The 17,452-nt window shown below is 43.8% G+C and overlaps 1 protein-coding gene across 1 annotated transcript; it reads right to left on the reverse strand.

The window, feature by feature from the left end:
* Positions 1-1,509: 1,509 nt before the first annotated feature.
* PDCD2 (programmed cell death 2) lies at positions 1,510-7,889 on the reverse strand. The gene is made up of 6 exons (XM_040239090.1): positions 7,536-7,889; positions 6,717-6,959; positions 6,274-6,405; positions 4,926-5,029; positions 3,423-3,536; positions 1,510-1,949 (listed from the first exon to the last, which is right to left on the reverse strand). Exons 1-6 carry the CDS (start codon positions 7,816-7,818, stop codon positions 1,791-1,793), a joined length of 1,035 nt encoding a protein of 344 aa, XP_040095024.1. The 5' UTR covers positions 7,819-7,889; the 3' UTR covers positions 1,510-1,790.
* Positions 7,890-17,452: the final 9,563 nt, after the last annotated feature.

The following is a 17,452-nucleotide window of genomic DNA, read 5'->3' on the forward strand; positions in this document are numbered from 1 at the left end:
CCGATATTCTCCCCTGGAGAAGGGGATGGCCACCCACTCCGATATTCTTCCCTGGAGAAGGGGATGGCCACCCACTCCGATATTCTTCCCTGGAGAAGGGGATGGCCACCCACTCCGATATTCTCCCCTGGAGAAGGGGATGGCCACCCACTCCGATATTCTTCCCTGGAGAATTTCATGAACAGAGGAGCCTGGCGGGCTGCAGTACACGGGGTTGCAGCCGGACACGACTGAACGACTAGCGCCACCACAGCAGTAACACTGCTGCCCACACGATACCGAACAGGAGGCTAGGACTTCCCGCTACCAAAGTACAACGAAGCATCAAGTCAGTGGCGTCAGCAAGTGATGTATGTGTTTATGGCAGCAGTCAGCGCACTTCAAGGTTAGCAGCGCCATTAACCAGAATTAGCTGTTGGTCCTTAAGCAGTGATCAACAGCGATGTCTCTTCAGGTTTGCCTTAGTGCTGGGCAGGCTTCACTGCTGCTAAGAGAACTGGGAATTATCTCAAGTGTATCTGTAAGTGTATATTGCTTGGGGTGGAAAGGAGCCTTAACACTGATTTAGGAACCACTTGTGTGAACAGAATATCCCTCATTTGAAAGCCTCTTCAGGTCCTCTCTTAGGTCCAACAGTCCCTGGGGCCCAACCCAGAGGAATTCCAGTGGCTGATTCCAAATCATTCCTCGGGTTTACCTGCTCCCTGGGCAGTGCTGAGACAGGCAGATGGAAAGAGAAAACCATCACTCTTGCCTTTCTGTCTGTGGTCTGTAAGCAGTGCCACTGGCTAAGGTCAGTTTTGAGGTAGAGGTTTTCCAAGTCAGTCTTCTGATCACAAATCTACTGATTTTCTGATCCTGCTAACTGTTGCCTTCAGAATTAGTGGGTATCCCATTCACTGTACTAATTAGTCAATGATTAGTGATTAGTAAATGATTTTCCAGGCAAGAGTACTGGAGTGGGTTGCCATTTCCTTCTCCAGGGGATCTTTCCGACCCAGGGATCAAACCCAGGTCTTCCACATTGTAGGCAGACGCTTTACTGTCTGAGCCACCAGGGAAGGCCAGTTAGTGGATGGGGTTCAGAATTTTCTCACATTCTGGGCTTCCATGTAAACTGGAGCCTGTGACAACCACCTGATTATTATACATGTCTCTTGGGGTTTTACCCAAATATTTTTCTCTTGAATTTTGCAAATTTTAGGGGGAAAATGCTCTCAGTGATAGTTTGACTTGGTTAGGCACATAATCCATTTTTATTGGAAAAAAATATAAGTAAAGAGATCTTAGTTCTTTTTAAATATAAGTCAAAAGTAAAAAATTCATTTTAAACGTAAGTAAAAAGTTCTTGGTTCCACTGCTGAGTTCACATCTAGTATCTTTCTGATTTTTTGATACACATCACCATCTATAATGGTCTTATAGATGGGGTGGTCTATAGATGAGATGGTCTATGGGTGGTATACAGGCGGTCTATGGATGGTATACAGGTGGTATACAGGTGGTCTATGGATGGTTTTGTCTATTTTACTTGATCTGCATATAGGTCTGTATCATTAAGACGGTAGCCTCCTGCTAGATAGATACACCAGAATTTATTGAATTCCCTGCCACTGGACATTTTTGTCTAACATTCAGACAACACCTAAACAACCTCTAAATGTAAACAACACCTGAAACAACCTCTTTGTGTATCTCTGGTACAACTGTTTCCTTAGGATAAAGTTCTAGAAATGGAACTGCAAGGTAGAAGAGACTGTGACTATTTTAAGGCTTCACACCCATGGTCTTCAGGCTGCATCCATTACATCTTGCTTCCAAACAAATTCCTCTGTGTAGCCAATGCCCAGTTCACAGCTTTCAGCACAGGTGAAGATGGCCAGGACACCCCAGTCGACACTCCTGCCCAGTCTGTCAGCCTTCAGGTAGTTGAGCAGCTGAGGCATGACCTGAGAAAAGGATGGCACAGTCAGAGCTCTCCTTGAAGGTGAGGAGCACACACAGTTTTCAACAGACCAGACCTTCCCTGCCAGGGCTACTGTAAGGATCCTGATCTCTCAGCTCTGTCTCCACATTTTACAGCAAGGTTGCGGAGAAGGCGATGGCACCCCACTCCAGTACTCTCGCCTGGAAAATCCCAGGGACGGAGGACCCTGGTAGGCTGCAGTCCAAGGGGTCACTAAGACTTGGACATGGCTGAGCGACTTCACTTTCACTTTTCACTTTCATGCATTGATTGGAGAAGGAAATGGCAACCCACTCCAGGGTTCTTGCCTGGAGAATCCCAGGGACGGGGGAGCCTGGTGGGCTGCCATCTATGGGGTTGGTTGCACAGCAACGCAGCAGCAGCAGCAGAGGAGGTTACACTGGTAACTTACTAACAATCTAAAAATACTTTGCAACTCTGTTTCTTTAAAGCACCTCTTTATATCTGGTGTCCTTTTATCTGAGAAAGAAGTTCCCAAGTATAAGATTGGCTGATCTTTTTAACCTGGCTGTTAACCTAATTATTTTTTATTAATAATAATGGCACAAAAATAGGGCAGAGGCTTCTATTTGGGCAACTTTTATTTTGTGTTATTTACAATCTGAATAGCAGATGCCGTTACTATGACTCTGAAGAAACACTATCGTAGTAGAATACAAAAAGACAATCAATTGACGTGTTTGTTTAGACTAGAAAGGGGTCTGAGGAGTCCGTGGTCTCCTGGGAATGAGTCCAAGGCAGCACTGCCACCAATGCTATCAGACTGCTGTACACGACTCATCATGGGTGTCAGGCATCAAGAACCAGTCCGTTTTGGGTCAGTCCTCAAATTACCCTTCCAACCATTAAGAAATAACTATGACTTTATAATGTTAGTGAATCGACAGTTCAACAGTTGTTTACACCCAACCCAAATGGACCCTGATGCTAATACTCTTTTCGGCAAGAAAAATTTTATCTTAATCGTTACATTCATTTGTTCTAACAAATCCACAAACCAAGACTAAACAAGGGTTTTAAAACATTCCTCTCACAAAGATTAAACCTGTATTATTTTAAATTATAAAAGTAACAACAGAGGCACTAAAAATAACGACATGCCCACACTGGGAAGCAGGGGATGGTCCAGGAGGCATAAGTGACATTCAAATCCTCACTACTGCAGAAGCCAGTCAATAGGTAATGTCTAAAAACTAGTCAATTGATAAATCTCAGAAAAAGCAAGCAAATTAGAGGCAGAAATAACTTCCAGATTAACCAGTAAAGGATAATTCCCTCCTTGCAACATACTCTAAAGTGGGGCAGAAACTGTCCTTCAAGACTGCCTTCCATACATAGTACCCATAGGAACGCTTGCACATAGATTACTTTGGCCAAGTTTTTTAATATTTAATAGGGTTTATATATACTAAAATATTCCTTTTCAAGATCCTACCTGGAATTCAAATAATCTCTTAGCACCACAGGGGCAATCTGGAATATCCTTTTCTTGAGGGATATTTTCACCGGAGATCCAGAGCGGGGCAATCCCTCTGCCGTATCTGAGAATCTAAAATCAGTTAGGATCAGTTTAAATCACCAACATCTCATGTGACCTGAGGATCATCTTGAGAAACTTGGTACATACTCTGAAAGCTGATGAAACGCTCATTGGAAAATGAGTTTCCTGTCTGCCTCTCCCCCTCTCCCTGGCACATACACACAGCACCCTGAATGCCTGCCTCAGTATCGTCCAAGTAATGCTTTCAGCTCATCTGATCCAGGTTACCACAAGTGTTTTTCTCAGATGACAATATGGTTAGGCTCTGAATTCTATGGCTATTTTGTGAAGAGACTATCAGTAATTCTATTTCCCCCTTACCAGGTTGTGAATATAAAATACAGCCCAGTGTCTCTGCTGACCTTCACACAGATAAGGAACCTTAGCTGCCAATTTTGAAACGAACAAATACCAAGTGAGATACACTGTTTTAAATACAACAGAAGTAAATTTCACTATATTAAAATGTTATGTAACAACTGAGTGATTTTCCTAGATGTTTCTTGTTAAAAAAGAAATACACATTGCTAAAAACCACCTTCTCAGTATTCAGGACCTAGATCTATTCTTCCTATAAGCCCCTGAGTATTTATTTGCTCTAATGACTGACTTATGGGAATTCTGCAAAGCTTTTAGTGGTTTATATTTAAGGTGAGGGAAATTAAGGGGATGAAGTTAATGGAAGAAAACAGGCAAAGGGAAACATTTGCTGAGCACGTAATGTGAGTCTATCATCTGCCTTAACCCTCAAAACCACTTTTTTCTTCTCCCTACACTGTAGATCAGAAGGTCAAAATATAACTCAAGGAGCCAGGAATCCTCACAACACCAAAGCCCTTTCTTCTTTTCACAAAGCCAGTGACTTCTCTACTATTGTGTCAAGTTAATTCTTATAAGTCAAAGGTCCCTGTTGGAAAAATGGGCCAAAACCTCCTTTCTGTCTTGCCTTTAGTGTCTAAACTCCATGTATTATAGGCAACAAAAGATGTTTATCTCTGCTGATGGTTTTAGAAAATGACTATATGATACGCAATGTAACCTTGAGTCTTTCCATAATCATTAAAAGGATCAGCACTACAAACAGCTTTCCATATGGGCCACCTGTGTGAAGGAACCCTACAGACAAGAGACTAACTTTATTAGAAAGAGTTACTTCTACACGTGTGGTTTTTTTTTTTTTTTTTCAGGTGCGGGGCAGGGGGCGGGGGTGGGGTTGGGGTTGGCACACACCGTAGTTTTTGGGATCTTAGTCCCCCCACCAGGGATCGAACCTGGGCCCCCAATAGTGGGAGTGCAGAGTCCTAACCACTGGACCACCAGGGAATTCCCAACTCAAGATTCACAACCCTACCCCACTTGAAAAGAACAGCAGAAGGAGCTACATGAGTTCCATTTTACCTGTTCTGGTTCAAGGGATATTTTAGTTTTGAACTTCTGGAAAATTCTATCTTCCCTAGATTCATGTTTTGCCATGGATTCCAATTCTTCCTCATGTGCTTCACCTGAGAAATCACCAACATTACTGTCATGGCAACAGGAACAATGCACGTCTTAACAATAAACACATGCAGAGGAGCCAGTTTTTAAACAACCAACTTAGTGTTAAATCAGATAGCGAAGGCCTCATGTTTTCACAGGCTTTCCCTGTTTTGGTTCATTAACATCTGTGCTTTAAGACTACCTGACTTTCCAGGTACTCCATGAAGAAGCATTATTCTGCTGTTTCTTTAAAGAGCTTCTCCTTAAACCTCCAAATTAAGAATAGACCCCAAGTCCCAGGCTCAGGACTGCTGTACTCAGGACTGAAAAGGATACTCTCAAATCATGAGCCCTTCTAATTCCTACTGTCCTTCACTTTTCTGAACTCTTATTTCCAGTTTCTTTCTGCCCCATCTCTCCTTTCCCAGCTGGTACACTCATTCAGTCATCACAGGCTCACTGGACCTGTCAGTTCACACTTTCACTCTCACCTCTGGAATCCCAGCTACCCTGAATGTGAACTATAAGCCATTAAGCTGACACGCTAATGTAAAATTTAATTTAGATTCTAAAAATCTACATTCTGAGGTGGTTAAGAGATCAAGTTCTCAAGTCAGTAGATGTGAGCTCAAACTCCAGTTTTGAAACTTAACTTTGGTCAGTTATATGCCCAAACAAGTTATACCCAGAACCAGAAACTCCTCACTGCAAAATGAGGTACTGTTTTCAACTTATTGTTCTGATGCGAAAATCTCAGTGAGATCACGCACAGAAGGCCCATGTATGTGCTGTACACCAGGGTGCGTGTTGGAGAGATGCTGGCTCCTACTCAGTCTCAGCACAGGCACTGCTCTAGCACGTGACCGCCGTGAAGTAACTGACAGAATCATGGATCTCAAACTTGCCAGATAAGAGGGCGCCTGCCACCCACTAAACACTTCAAGGCACTCTCATGTACACCATCTCAATTTGAGAAACAAATCTTGGAACCAGATAAACTTTCCAAGTTTCCAGCATCTTGTGCAGCCCCACCCAACTGACCACCTGGATACACCCTGCGACACTTCACAGGAATCAAAATATACGTTATATATGCCACGGAGGGAAGTACAGAAAGGGTATCTTCAAATGAGGCAGTATTTGAAAAGTACAGGTTGAAGCCTCCCAAGTGAGCTGCTCAGCGCTTCTCTTCTTGGCATATTGAGCCCTTTTTTTCAACTATTATATTCACTCACTTAATGAATGAGTTTTGAAACAGATTCCTTACCCGTGGTTCCTATAATCTCTGATTCATCATCTCTTTCCACATCCTCAGGCATAATCTCATCTTCTGTTTCTATTACAATTTCAAATTCTGGAAAAAGGAAGTTGTGATCTGGAACTGTATTGTCCAAATTATCTGAAACAAAAAGGTAACTAGCATCATTAGTGATCATTTAGTTTTGAAAATGAAATAACTTCCTTTTTCTGAAATGTATTCCATGTCATAAACAGTATTCCTTAGAAACTAACATATGTAGCTGGTTGGGATGTGAATGGGTGAGAACTCACAGCTCCTTCTTCATAAAGGTGTTTATCTCACTAGTTAACCAAAACTCTGAAAATTATTACCTTTTCTAATGTTAACCTTTATCCTCAAAATGAAAGATTTGGCCTATAGACACAAGGAAACTGAGCTGATATTTAAGAATTAAAAAAGAATTGACTGACCTGTCTGTGCACAAGCCTGCTTATGTCCTAATCTCCAGTCCAGACTCTGATGCTCCTTGCTGCAGTAATGTGCCTTGTGACACCTGGAGCATCTTTTGGGGCCTGAACAGCCACAAACTCTGCAGAGATGTGCACCAGACTTGAGCTGGAGACACACAGACTCTCCTGTCTCTGACGGAGGATCCTCAGAAGGTGGCTCATAGCAGTAGAAGTCATTTCGCCTGGGCAGCTGATTTCTGAAAACTAAGGGGAGGGAAGGAGAACTGTTAATGAATGATTTAAATAAAACAATACAGCAATTCAAGTATTTGAGCCTTCACACTGGACTGAAAAAGACATTCATTTTTTAAAAAGAAAAACTGAAGACAGTTTTCCCGTGCAAAGAGCTTATTTTTTGGAAACGGAGAAAAGAACGAGAAACTTCTACAGTTCACACAACTAAGTGCGCTCTTACAGTTTATTCAAATTAACAAGACTAATAGGTAAAGTCAGACTACAGAAACACGAAAAACCTGTTGGGATCCACCTTTCCAAAAAGAGACAACTTCCATTACCTGAAAGTACCCTAGCACACCCGCTACCTACTAACTAACCAGAAGGCTGGCGGCTAGGAGTGAGCGAGCACGCGGGACGCCCCCACCCCCGCAAGTGCTCGCGGGGTTCCGGGGGGGGGGGAGAGGCCGGCGGGGTACGGAGGAGGCCGGGCGGCTTCCTGAGGGGAGAAGCCGGCGGGGTTCCGAGTGGGAGAGGCCGGCGGGGTACGGGGGAGGCCGGGCGGCTTCCGGGGCCCGACCCGGAGCAGAGGCCGCGGCCGCTCACCGCGCAGGCCGCAGCAGCACGGCGGCGTCCGGCAGCAGAAGAGGAAGAGACAGCGGTGGAAGGCGTCGGCGCGGCCCGGCAGCGGCGCGTACACCTGCAGCAGGAAGGCCATCGGGCGGCCACACAGCGGGCAGGCCAGCTCCGGCGGCCCGGGCAGCCCGGCCGCACTCAGCCACGCCGGCCGGCCGCCCACCTTGCTGGGGAACTGCTCGCTGCGTAGCCGCCACGACGGCGCCGCCTCCACGAAGCCCAGCTCCGCCGACCCGGCGCTTGGAGACGCCATGGCGTGGAGTGCACGCTACTGGTTCCGCGAAACCGCTGCCACCGCCGCCGCCGGAAGTCGGCGCCGGAAGTGCGGACGGCGGGCCAGACGTGATTGGATAACAGCGCAGAGGGGGCGGGGACACGGCGGGACCGGATTGGGCGGGCTCACTCATTCCCGGTATCCGGTCCTTCCCTGGGGCTGAACAGAAAATGTCGGGTGTCTTGTTAAGTTCAATTCAGTGCCTCAGTCGGTTTCGACTCCTTGCGACTCCATGGACTGCAGCACGTCAGGCTTCCCTGTCCATCACCAACTCCCGGAGATTGCTCAAACTCATGTCCGTCGAGTTGGTGATGCCATCCAACCATCTCATCCTCTGTTGTCCCCTTCTCCTCCTGCCTTCAATCTTTCCCAGCACCAGGGTCTTTTCCAATGAGTCAGTTCTTCGCATCAGGTGGCCAGAGTATTGGAGCTTCAGCTTCAGCATCAGTCCTGCCAATGAATATTCAGGACTGATTTCCTTTAGGATTGACTGGTTTGATCTTGCTGTCCAAGGGACTCTCAAGGGTCTTCTCCAACACCACAGTTCAAAAGCATCAATTCTTTGGCGCTCAGCTTTCTTTATAGTCCAATTCTCATCTCCATACATGACTACTGGAAAAACCGTATCTTTGACTAGATGGACCTTTGTTGGCAAAGTAATGTCTCTGCTTTTTAATATGCTGTCTAGGTTGGTCATAGCTTTTCTTCCAAGGAGCAAACGTCTTTTAATTTCATGGCTGCAGTCACCATCTGCAGTGATTTTAGAGGCTCCCCCGCCCCTTTCCCAAATGAAGTCTGTCACTGTTTCCCCATCTATTTGCCATGAAGTGATGGGACTGGATGCCATGATCTTAGTTTTCTGAATGTTGACTTTTAAGCCAACTTTTTCACTGTCTTCTTTCACCTTCGTCAAGAAGCTCTGTAGTTCTTCTTATGGTGCCAATATACAGCCTTGACATACTCCTTTCCCAATATTACCTAGGAACCTGGAATGTTAGGTCCATGAAAGGCTAGAGATCTCTTCAGGAAAATTAGAGATACCAAGGGAACATTTCATGCAAAGATGGGCACAACAGAAGTGGTATGGATCTAACAGCAGCAGAAGATATTAAGAAGAGGTGGCAAGAATACACAGAAGAACTGTATATAAAGGTCTTAATGACTGGGATGATCATGGTGGTGTAATCACTTGCCTACAGGCAGACATGCTGGAGTCTGAAGTCAAGTGGGCTTTAGGAAGCATTGTTATGAACAAAGCTAGTGGAGTTGATGGAATTCCAGCTGAGCTATTCCAAATCTTAAAAGATGATGCTGTTAAGTGCTGCACTCAATATGCCAGCAAATTCGGAAAACTCAGCAGTGGCCATAGGACTGGAAAAGGTCTGTTTTCATTCCATTCCCAAAGATGGGCAATGCCAAAGAACATTCAAACTATGGGACTGAATTCCTTAATCTTTCTATACATATTACTATAAATATCTCTATACATCTAGATAAAAAAATCTCTAGACATATAATTAGAAAGGTCTCTATACGTACAATTATAACAATTATGTACATATAGCTAAAAATATCTATATACATATTGATATGTTAACTGCTTCAAGACCTTAAGCCATCATTCATATGTTGGAGACCTGCTTACACAGTGAATAATGCAAGCAACAATCTTATTAAATAGACAAAACATGTGATCTTGCTAGAACATAATAAGATTATACTACAACAGAGAGAGATAGAAAGCATAAACAATTTTAAAGCAAAGAGAACATATCAAAGCAATGATTAGTATAATTACTTGAAATCTGGTCACAATAAACCATCAAGTCCACAGGGGAGCCAGCTGGAGAAGTTAAATTCTGGAAGGTTCTGTTTAAGAGGAAAAGATAAATGTTTTATCTTTGTTTACAAAGGTATACTTTATCAAGGCATTGATATGTACTTGTTGATACCTTGTATCAACCTACACATACTCCTTTGAACTCATGTAGTGTGTTTCATCTTCAGTCATTCCAAACATGGCCCTCCAATCTGTTGCAACTTTGTCCAGTCATTTTTCACAATTTTATAACAGAAGGATAGAAACTTAATGTATTTATATATACCAGTAAAAGATACTAGAATGTCTTAGTCTAATGGGTTTCTTTGGGGGTGGGGCTTAGAAATAATTTAAAATCTCAACCATTCTTCCTGCTTCATCATTTTCAGATTTCTTTGAGATGCAAAAAGCTTTGGAAGCAGTGTTTAATATAATCTGAACTTGCCAGGTATTTCTCATTCGGTGTAAATGCAGATCTGAGAGGTAGAGTTTGATGGGTACAAAAAGAAAAAGATCTTGAATGTAGGGACATGAGTAGAAACTGGGAAAGGCATGTGACCAGAGGGCAATCCCAGTGGGTCATCCCACCTCCATCACAAACGTGAACAAGCTTATCTCAATAATAGCATTCACAACGGAGGAGTTAAAGTGTTATTGTGAAAAATTTCTTACAAAAAGGACAGAGGAAAAGTTTTCATGGTAGAATACACCTTTCAAAGAGCCTGTGAATTTCAGATAAATGTTTCGTTATTTGAAATTTGTAGTTTATTACTCAGAAGTTTTACCGACTGTTCAGAGAAATGTAGATCGCCTTCTGATTCACACTCAGCAGGGCTCGGCGACGATCACTGTAGCTTATCTAAGAGGTACTGAGCTGCAGATCCGACAAGAAACAGTGACGCTCACACATGGAATACCACAACTGTCTTCACATATTGCCGAGAGTCAGACCCTTAGTTCACAGTCCATGTACACTCAGACTGTGGTAATTGATTCAAATCTGAAACAAAGCTGTATCGGTTTGCCTACCAGCAGTGTAGAAGGTTCCCTTTGCTTCAGGCCCCCTCCAACATCGTTGTCACCAATACTCGACAGGAATATAGTAGGCATTTCAATTTATTTGTAAAAATAATGGTTATTTTATTTGGAAGATAGTTCATTTCCAATGTTTTCTTTGGTGCAGGTATACAGCAACCAGATTAAGGTATACATTTGTTCTTCAAAAAGTGAAAGTGTTAGTCATTTAGTCATGTCTGACCCCTTGTGACCCCATGGACTGCAACAGCCCAGGCTTCCCTGTCCTTCACTATCTCCTGGAGTTTGCGCAAACTCATGTGCATTGAGTCAATGATGCCATCCAACCACCTCATCTTCTGTCACCCCTTCTCCTCCTTCCCTCAGTCTTTCCCAGCATCAAGGTCTTTTGCAATGAGTCAGCTCTTCACATCAAGTGGCCAAAGTATTGGAGCTTCAGCATCAGTCATTCCAATGAATACTCAGGGTAGATTTCCTTTAGGGTTGACTGGTTTGATCTCCTTGCTGTTCAAGGTGGGTTCTTTATGGCTAGTGCCACTGGGGAACCACTGTAGGCTCTGCCTGTGTCCCCACCAGTGATGAATCCCAGCAGGGCATCAGAGCTCAGAGACTTGCGGGCAACCCTGCCCTCAGGACGGGCCTTTTCTCCAACAGCTGCTCTTCAGAGGCCCAGGCACCCCAATCCTGACTCCAACTTCCAAGACCGGGATTCCGGGACATCTTAGGGGTAAGCAAGACCCTCACACCCCTGTTCCTGCCTGGGGGCTCAGTCAGTTCAGCTGCTCAGTTGTGTCTGACTCTTTGCAACCCGAGGGACTGCAGCACCCCAGGCTTCACTGTCCATCACCAGCTCCTGGAGCCTACTCAAACACATGTTGATTGAGTTGGTAACACCATCCAACCATCTCATCATCTGTTGTCCTCTTCTCCCCCTGTCTTCAATCTTTTCCATCATGGAAAAGCATCAGTTCTTCTCATCAGGTGGCCTAAAAGCTGCATCTGGCAGATCACTGAGAGCTGAGTGTTTCTAGTAGGTATGGGTGGAAAGCTGAGGTGTGAGGTCCCTACATCTGCAGGGCATTCGCATTGCAAAGATCTATGCATTTCCACTGGCCAGTCAACTCCCCATGTCATTTTCCCAGGAAGCTGAGAATGAGGATTTCCAGGTCAGAAGTCCTCCCGGTGTGTAACTCTCACTCCCACAGTGAGGAACCTGGCTACCACCATCCGCCTTTCATCTGTGTGCTGCTCTTTTCCAGGTGACGTGTGCAGAGGTTTCAGCTTTCTTAGTTACTACACCCTGGAAAGAACCCTCTAAAATCAAGCCCATTGTTTATGGAAGCTCCATTTTGCCTTTAGTCTACAGATTCTGTTCTTTTCCAATGTTAACTTAGTGCTTTTACTCCATCCCCTACAGTGAGGTTTTTCTGTGTATTTCTATTATAGTTATGCTAGCAACGGAATGAAACACCAAACACTGCAGAGTGGTTTGAATCTTTCTGCTGCTTCTTGCAGCTGCTTTATTTTATATCTCTTGCACAACAATCTGCGGGGCAAATTGCCAAACACCATAATTCAGCGACTATACAGTGCGCAGGCGCAGGGCGAGATAACCTTTACCTTGACTTACTTACTGCAGCTAAGACTTTGTTTTGAGAACTTCCTTATCAACTTAGAATCCGTTTTGTCCCTGGGTCTGTTCCTTTTGAGGAATCAGAGAAACATCCTTGTATGCAATAAATGTTCTTTTCCCACGGGAACAAAAAGAGGATTCTGGGCAGAACATCTCATTTGCAAGAATGTTCAGCCCTGGTTGAGAGTCTTGTTTGCAAGCACTTCCCAACCTTCCTTATACCTTGTTCCCTGCACAGTTAGATGCAATGTCACTTTGTATATTCCACTGATAATCCAAAATAATGACCTCAGAGTAGATTATGATTGATACCTTGGGCTATACAAATCTGTAGGCTTAGACAAATGCTTAGTGGCAGATATGCATCCTAAAGTACCACACAGAACCCTTTGAACTCCCCCACCCCATCTTCTGCTTATTACCTGTGTAGTTTTGTCTTTCCCAGAATGTCATAGATGGGGTCATATTGTGGGCAGCTCCCTCAGTTGGATTCTTTTACTTAACTATATATATATATATATATGTATGTGTGTGTGTGTGTATGTAAGGTTTATCCTTGTCTTTCCATGGGTTGGTGGATCATTGTTTTCTATTGCTGAGTGGTATTCCATTGCATGTGTATGGGAGGAAAAGCATTTTCCCTCTACTCTTCTAGATTCTTAGTTGAGACGTACCCCTTAAAAAAAAAGTGAAAAAAGATTATCAGGAGAAAACCAGATGTTAAATAACATATATTCCTCCTGTATAAAAGGAGGCAGGAAAACTGAGTTAGTTCCTGAAATATCCAAAGCCATCACCTTAAATGCCATCCTCAGAAATGACAGGCAAAAAAAGCAAAACTTAGTGAAAAAGTGTATTATTATTTGCAGATTTAAGTCAGGACTTCTCCTTTGATAACAGCTGCTGCTGCTACTGCTGCAAAGTTGCTTCAGTTGTGTCCGGCTCTGTGCGACCCCATAGATGGCAGCCCACCAGCCTCACATCCCTGGGATTCTCCAGGCAAGAACACTGGAGTGGGTTGCAGTGGGTTGCCATTTCCTTCTCCAATTCATGAAAGTGAAAAGTGAAAGTGAAGTCGCTCAGCCGTGTCTGACTCTTAGTGACCCCATGGACTTCAGCCTACCAGGCTCCTCTGTCCATGGGATTTTCCAGGCAAGAGTGCTGGAATGGGGATGCCATTGTCTTCTCCTTGATAAGAGTTACTTGAGATTTAATTATCTGCCTGTTCCTGGTTCGGAGAGGGACATACCTATACAAATGGAGATTTCTCTACGATAAATGAAGTTCCATATTCTCTATTTATTTATTCATCTAGCAAGAGGCCTGCACTGAGGATTTTACACCTTATAGAAATATGAAACAGTTGAAGCATCTTACTGTTCCTTTAATAGCCACAGCACTTATATGTTACCTGTTACAATGAGGCTAAATGTCTTTTTTGAAGTCAGTATAGGCCAGGAGATTTCAAAGGTGTAGGGAGGTATGATTTATATGATTCCTTATTAAAGGATTATAGAACTCTATGTACAGGAAGTGAATGGAAGCCATATTCTTACTAGAGTGATATGCTTCCATCCAAACATATTTTAGTTCACAGGTAAACCTGCAGTCACCTGGCTTCAATCAATGTTTCCTGGCTTCCAGAAGAAACAGTGAGAAACCATGTCAAAATTGATTCCGTTTTTTTTTTTTTTAATTTGCATTTTATTCCAGGGCTTGGACAAAGAGGGCCTAACCTGTTTTTACAGTACATTCCAGGGCTTGCTCTAGCATTTTCCAAGTATCGACAAGTTGCTGATTATTTTCAACAAATGACAATGGTCAGCTCTTTATATTTACTATCTGTTGCTTGAGCTGGAATAGTAGGCACCCTTTTAAGCCCATTACTTCATGCTGAAGTAGACGTACCTGAAGCAGTACCACAATAGGGACAAATCTGTAATGTAGCCATCACATCCCATGAATGTGTAATAATTTTTGGTGGAAGCCATCATAATTGGAGGACTTGGAAACTGACTTGTCCTGGAAATAACTGGAATGTCTGGTGTAACGTTGCCTTGACTAAGCAGCAGGTGCTTTTGAGAGCTTCTCCAGATATTCGTACTCCTGCTCCTGTCATGAAGAGTAGAAGCTGATGGCAGCAGTTCGTGCAACGCATATCGATTCCTAGGTTGGTACAGAATGTGCCTGCCTATGCAGGAGATGTAAGAAATACGGGTTCAGTCCCTGGGTGGGAAGATCCTCTGTAGGAGGGCATGGCAACCCACTCCAGTATCCTTGCCTGGAGAATCTCCTGGACAGAGAAGCCTGGTGGGCTACAGTCCACGGGGTCACAAAGGGTCAGACAGGACTGAAAGGACTTAGCACTGTCGGGAGCCAGTGTGAGGAATCCCACCCGAGACAAGGTCATGCGGAAGGAAGCCTGACAAAACGCGAGGACGTGTTCGGCCTCAGGGATCCCCCCTGGAAATTCCTGAGCATCCTTCCTCCAAGACCGGAGTCTGCCTGCTTCACTATGTTATGCTTTCCACCTACTCTTCTGTCATTAACAGGGGACTGTCCCCCCCCACCTTTTCCTGGAAAAAATTAGAGCTTTTAAATAATAAATCTCCTGGGCATAATACGAGTGTTTCAATCCAAAAACCCCTCTGATGGCTTTCTAGCCTGCCTGCAGGACTTGTACAGCTGCACATGTGATTTTTGAGGTCTCCCAACTGCAGGAGGCACAGGAAGCTTAAAACATCCTAGGAACGTCGGGGCTTCCGAGGAGTCAAAATCATCAGAATAGGACTGATTAAAGGTTTCATTTGTTGAGCCAATACTTGCTGCCAAATTCTCGTATCTTTTATTTTTCGGTATAGTTGGTATATAGAAAATCAGGTAGTAGACCTGGTATTAGCAACACTAGATCTTCGAGTTAAGTACTTTCTTTGTTAAAACCCACTGCACCTTTGTTCTATAGGAATGTAACTTTTTTGTACTTTCAGGGTGATGCAGAGTAAAGAAAAACCACTTCTAGGGAAAAGGAGTTTTCTGGACAATTATCCAGGAAGAGAACCATAAAAATGTTAACAAGCCTCTTGGCCAGAAGATAATGTAAACCACCTGAGACCTTTTGTATACAGGAGGGTATGCAAAAAGAAAGCCTTGTCTCAATGAAGGTCAGGACGGCTGCCCCTGCGTAACTCTTTTTCTTTATGTACAACTTGGGGTATATAAGCTGATTTTGAAAAATAGTTTTTGGAGTCTTGCACCGATGCTGGGCTTTCCCGTGTTGTTCTTTTCTTTTTCCAGCTGAATTCCCATCTGGAGCAGGGAGGCTCATCATGTCTACTTATTTGTCCCGGCTTCTAAGATCCGTAAGAGAGAGAGCCCAAGGCGGGGCATTCTCCGATATTCAAACGGACGCCGGTGGCCTAACGTAGATGGTGCAAGTTCCTTGTCTGGAACTTCATTGGTCTTCCACATAATCCAAGTTATTCAGCCTCTTCTCCCCACCTAAATTTCCTATTATATTATTTTCTTCCTAATCTAATCTTATATTAATAAACAAATAAGTTTTTCTCACGCCAACGCTGTCCCTGCTTCGAATTCCCTGGATCCACCGGGGCAGGACTGTGGCATAGCACAGAATGTGATTAGCTGCAACAGCTAAAATAATGTAGATGGCATGTAAAGAAGTGCCTGCAAGTGTAATTCAGTATTTAAAGATTTGAAACTTTGGAATTTTTTGCAATATTTAACGCTCATAATTATATGACTTCATAGTTGCAGAAGCTATGTATATGAAGGACTGATTGTGTTATATTTATTTTGAGGGAAGGTTGTTTTTTTTTAATGTGGTTTGAGATTAGTTCAGTTTAGTTGCTCAGTCGTGTCTGACTGTTTGCAACCCCATGAAGTGCAGCACCCCAGGCCTCCTGTCCATCACCAACTCCCAGAACTTGCTCAAACTCATGTCCATCGAATCAGTGATGCCATCCAACCATCTCATCCTCTGTCGTCCCCTTCTCCTCCTGCCCGCAATCCCTCCCAGCATCAGGGTCTTTTCCAATCGTCAGTTTTTCACATCAGGTGGCCAAAGTATTGGAGTTTCAGCTTCAGCAACAGTCTTTCCAATGAATATTCAAGACTGATCTCCTTTAGGATGGACTGGTTGAATCTCCTTTCAGTCCAAGGGACTCTCAAGTGTTTTCTCCAAGAAGCATCAATTCTTCTGTGCTCAGCTTTCTTTATAGTCCAACTCTCACATACATACATGACTACTGGAACAACCATAGCTTTGACTAGACAGATCTCTGGTGGCAAAGTAACGTCTTTTTTTTTTAATATGCTGTCTAGGTTGGTCATAGCTTTACTTCCAAGGAGCAAGTGTCTTTTAATGTCACGACTGCAGCCGCCATCTGCAGTGATTTTGGAGCCCAAGAAAATAAAGTCTGTCACTGTTTGCCATGTTTCTCCATCTACTACCATGAAGTGATGGGATCGGATGCCATGATGTTCGTTTCTTGAATGTTGTGTTTTAAGCCGGCTTTTTCACGCTCTTCTTTCACTTTCATCAAGAGGCTCTGCAGTTCCTCTTGGGTTTCTGCCACAAGTGTGGTGTCATCTGCACCAGAGGTTATAGATATTTCTTCTGGCCTTCTTGATGCCAGCTTGTGCTTCACCCAGCCCAGCGTATAAGTTAAATAGACAAGGGGACAGTATACAGCCTCGACGTACTCCTTTCCCAATTTGGAACCAGTCTGTTGTTCTATGTCTGGTTCTAGCTGCTGCTTCTTGACCTGCATACAGATTTCTCAGAAGGCAAGTAAGGTGGTCTGGTATTCCCATCTCTTGCAGAATTTTCCGCAGTTTGTGGTGATCCACACAGTCAAAGGCTTTAGTGTAGTCAATGAAGCAGAAGGTTTTCTGGAAGTCTCTAGCTTTTTTAATGATCCAGAGGATGTTGCCAGTTTGATCTCTGGTTCGTCTGCCTTTTCTAAATCCAACCTGAACATCTGGGAATTTTTGGTTCATGTCCTGTTGAAGCCTGGCTTGGAGCATTTTGAGTATTACTTTGCTAGTGTGTGAAATGAGTGCAGTTTTTTTTTTTTGTAGTTTAGGGTCAGGGTCAGGGTCAGGGT

This window comes from Oryx dammah, unplaced genomic scaffold (assembly GCF_014754425.2).
Source record: "Oryx dammah isolate SB20612 unplaced genomic scaffold, SCBI_Odam_1.1 HiC_scaffold_4, whole genome shotgun sequence".
In the NCBI taxonomy this organism is placed as follows: Eukaryota; Metazoa; Chordata; class Mammalia; order Artiodactyla; family Bovidae; genus Oryx; species Oryx dammah.

What these genes read in the sequence shown, in the direction of transcription:
- PDCD2 (XM_040239090.1), bottom strand. Translation starts at nt 7,818, where the DNA reads ATGGCGTCTCCAAGCGCCGGGTCGGCGGAGCTGGGCTTCGTGGAGGCG. An exon ending in GTGCTGCTGCGGCCTGCGCG is followed by an intron (nt 6,960 to 7,535) that starts GTGAGCGGCCGC and finishes CCCTCCCCTTAG; the next exon opens with TTTTCAGAAATCAGCTGCCC. An exon ending in TATCCCTTGAACCAGAACAG is followed by an intron (nt 3,537 to 4,925) that starts GTAAAATGGAAC and finishes AACTGATTTTAG; the next exon opens with ATTCTCAGATACGGCAGAGG.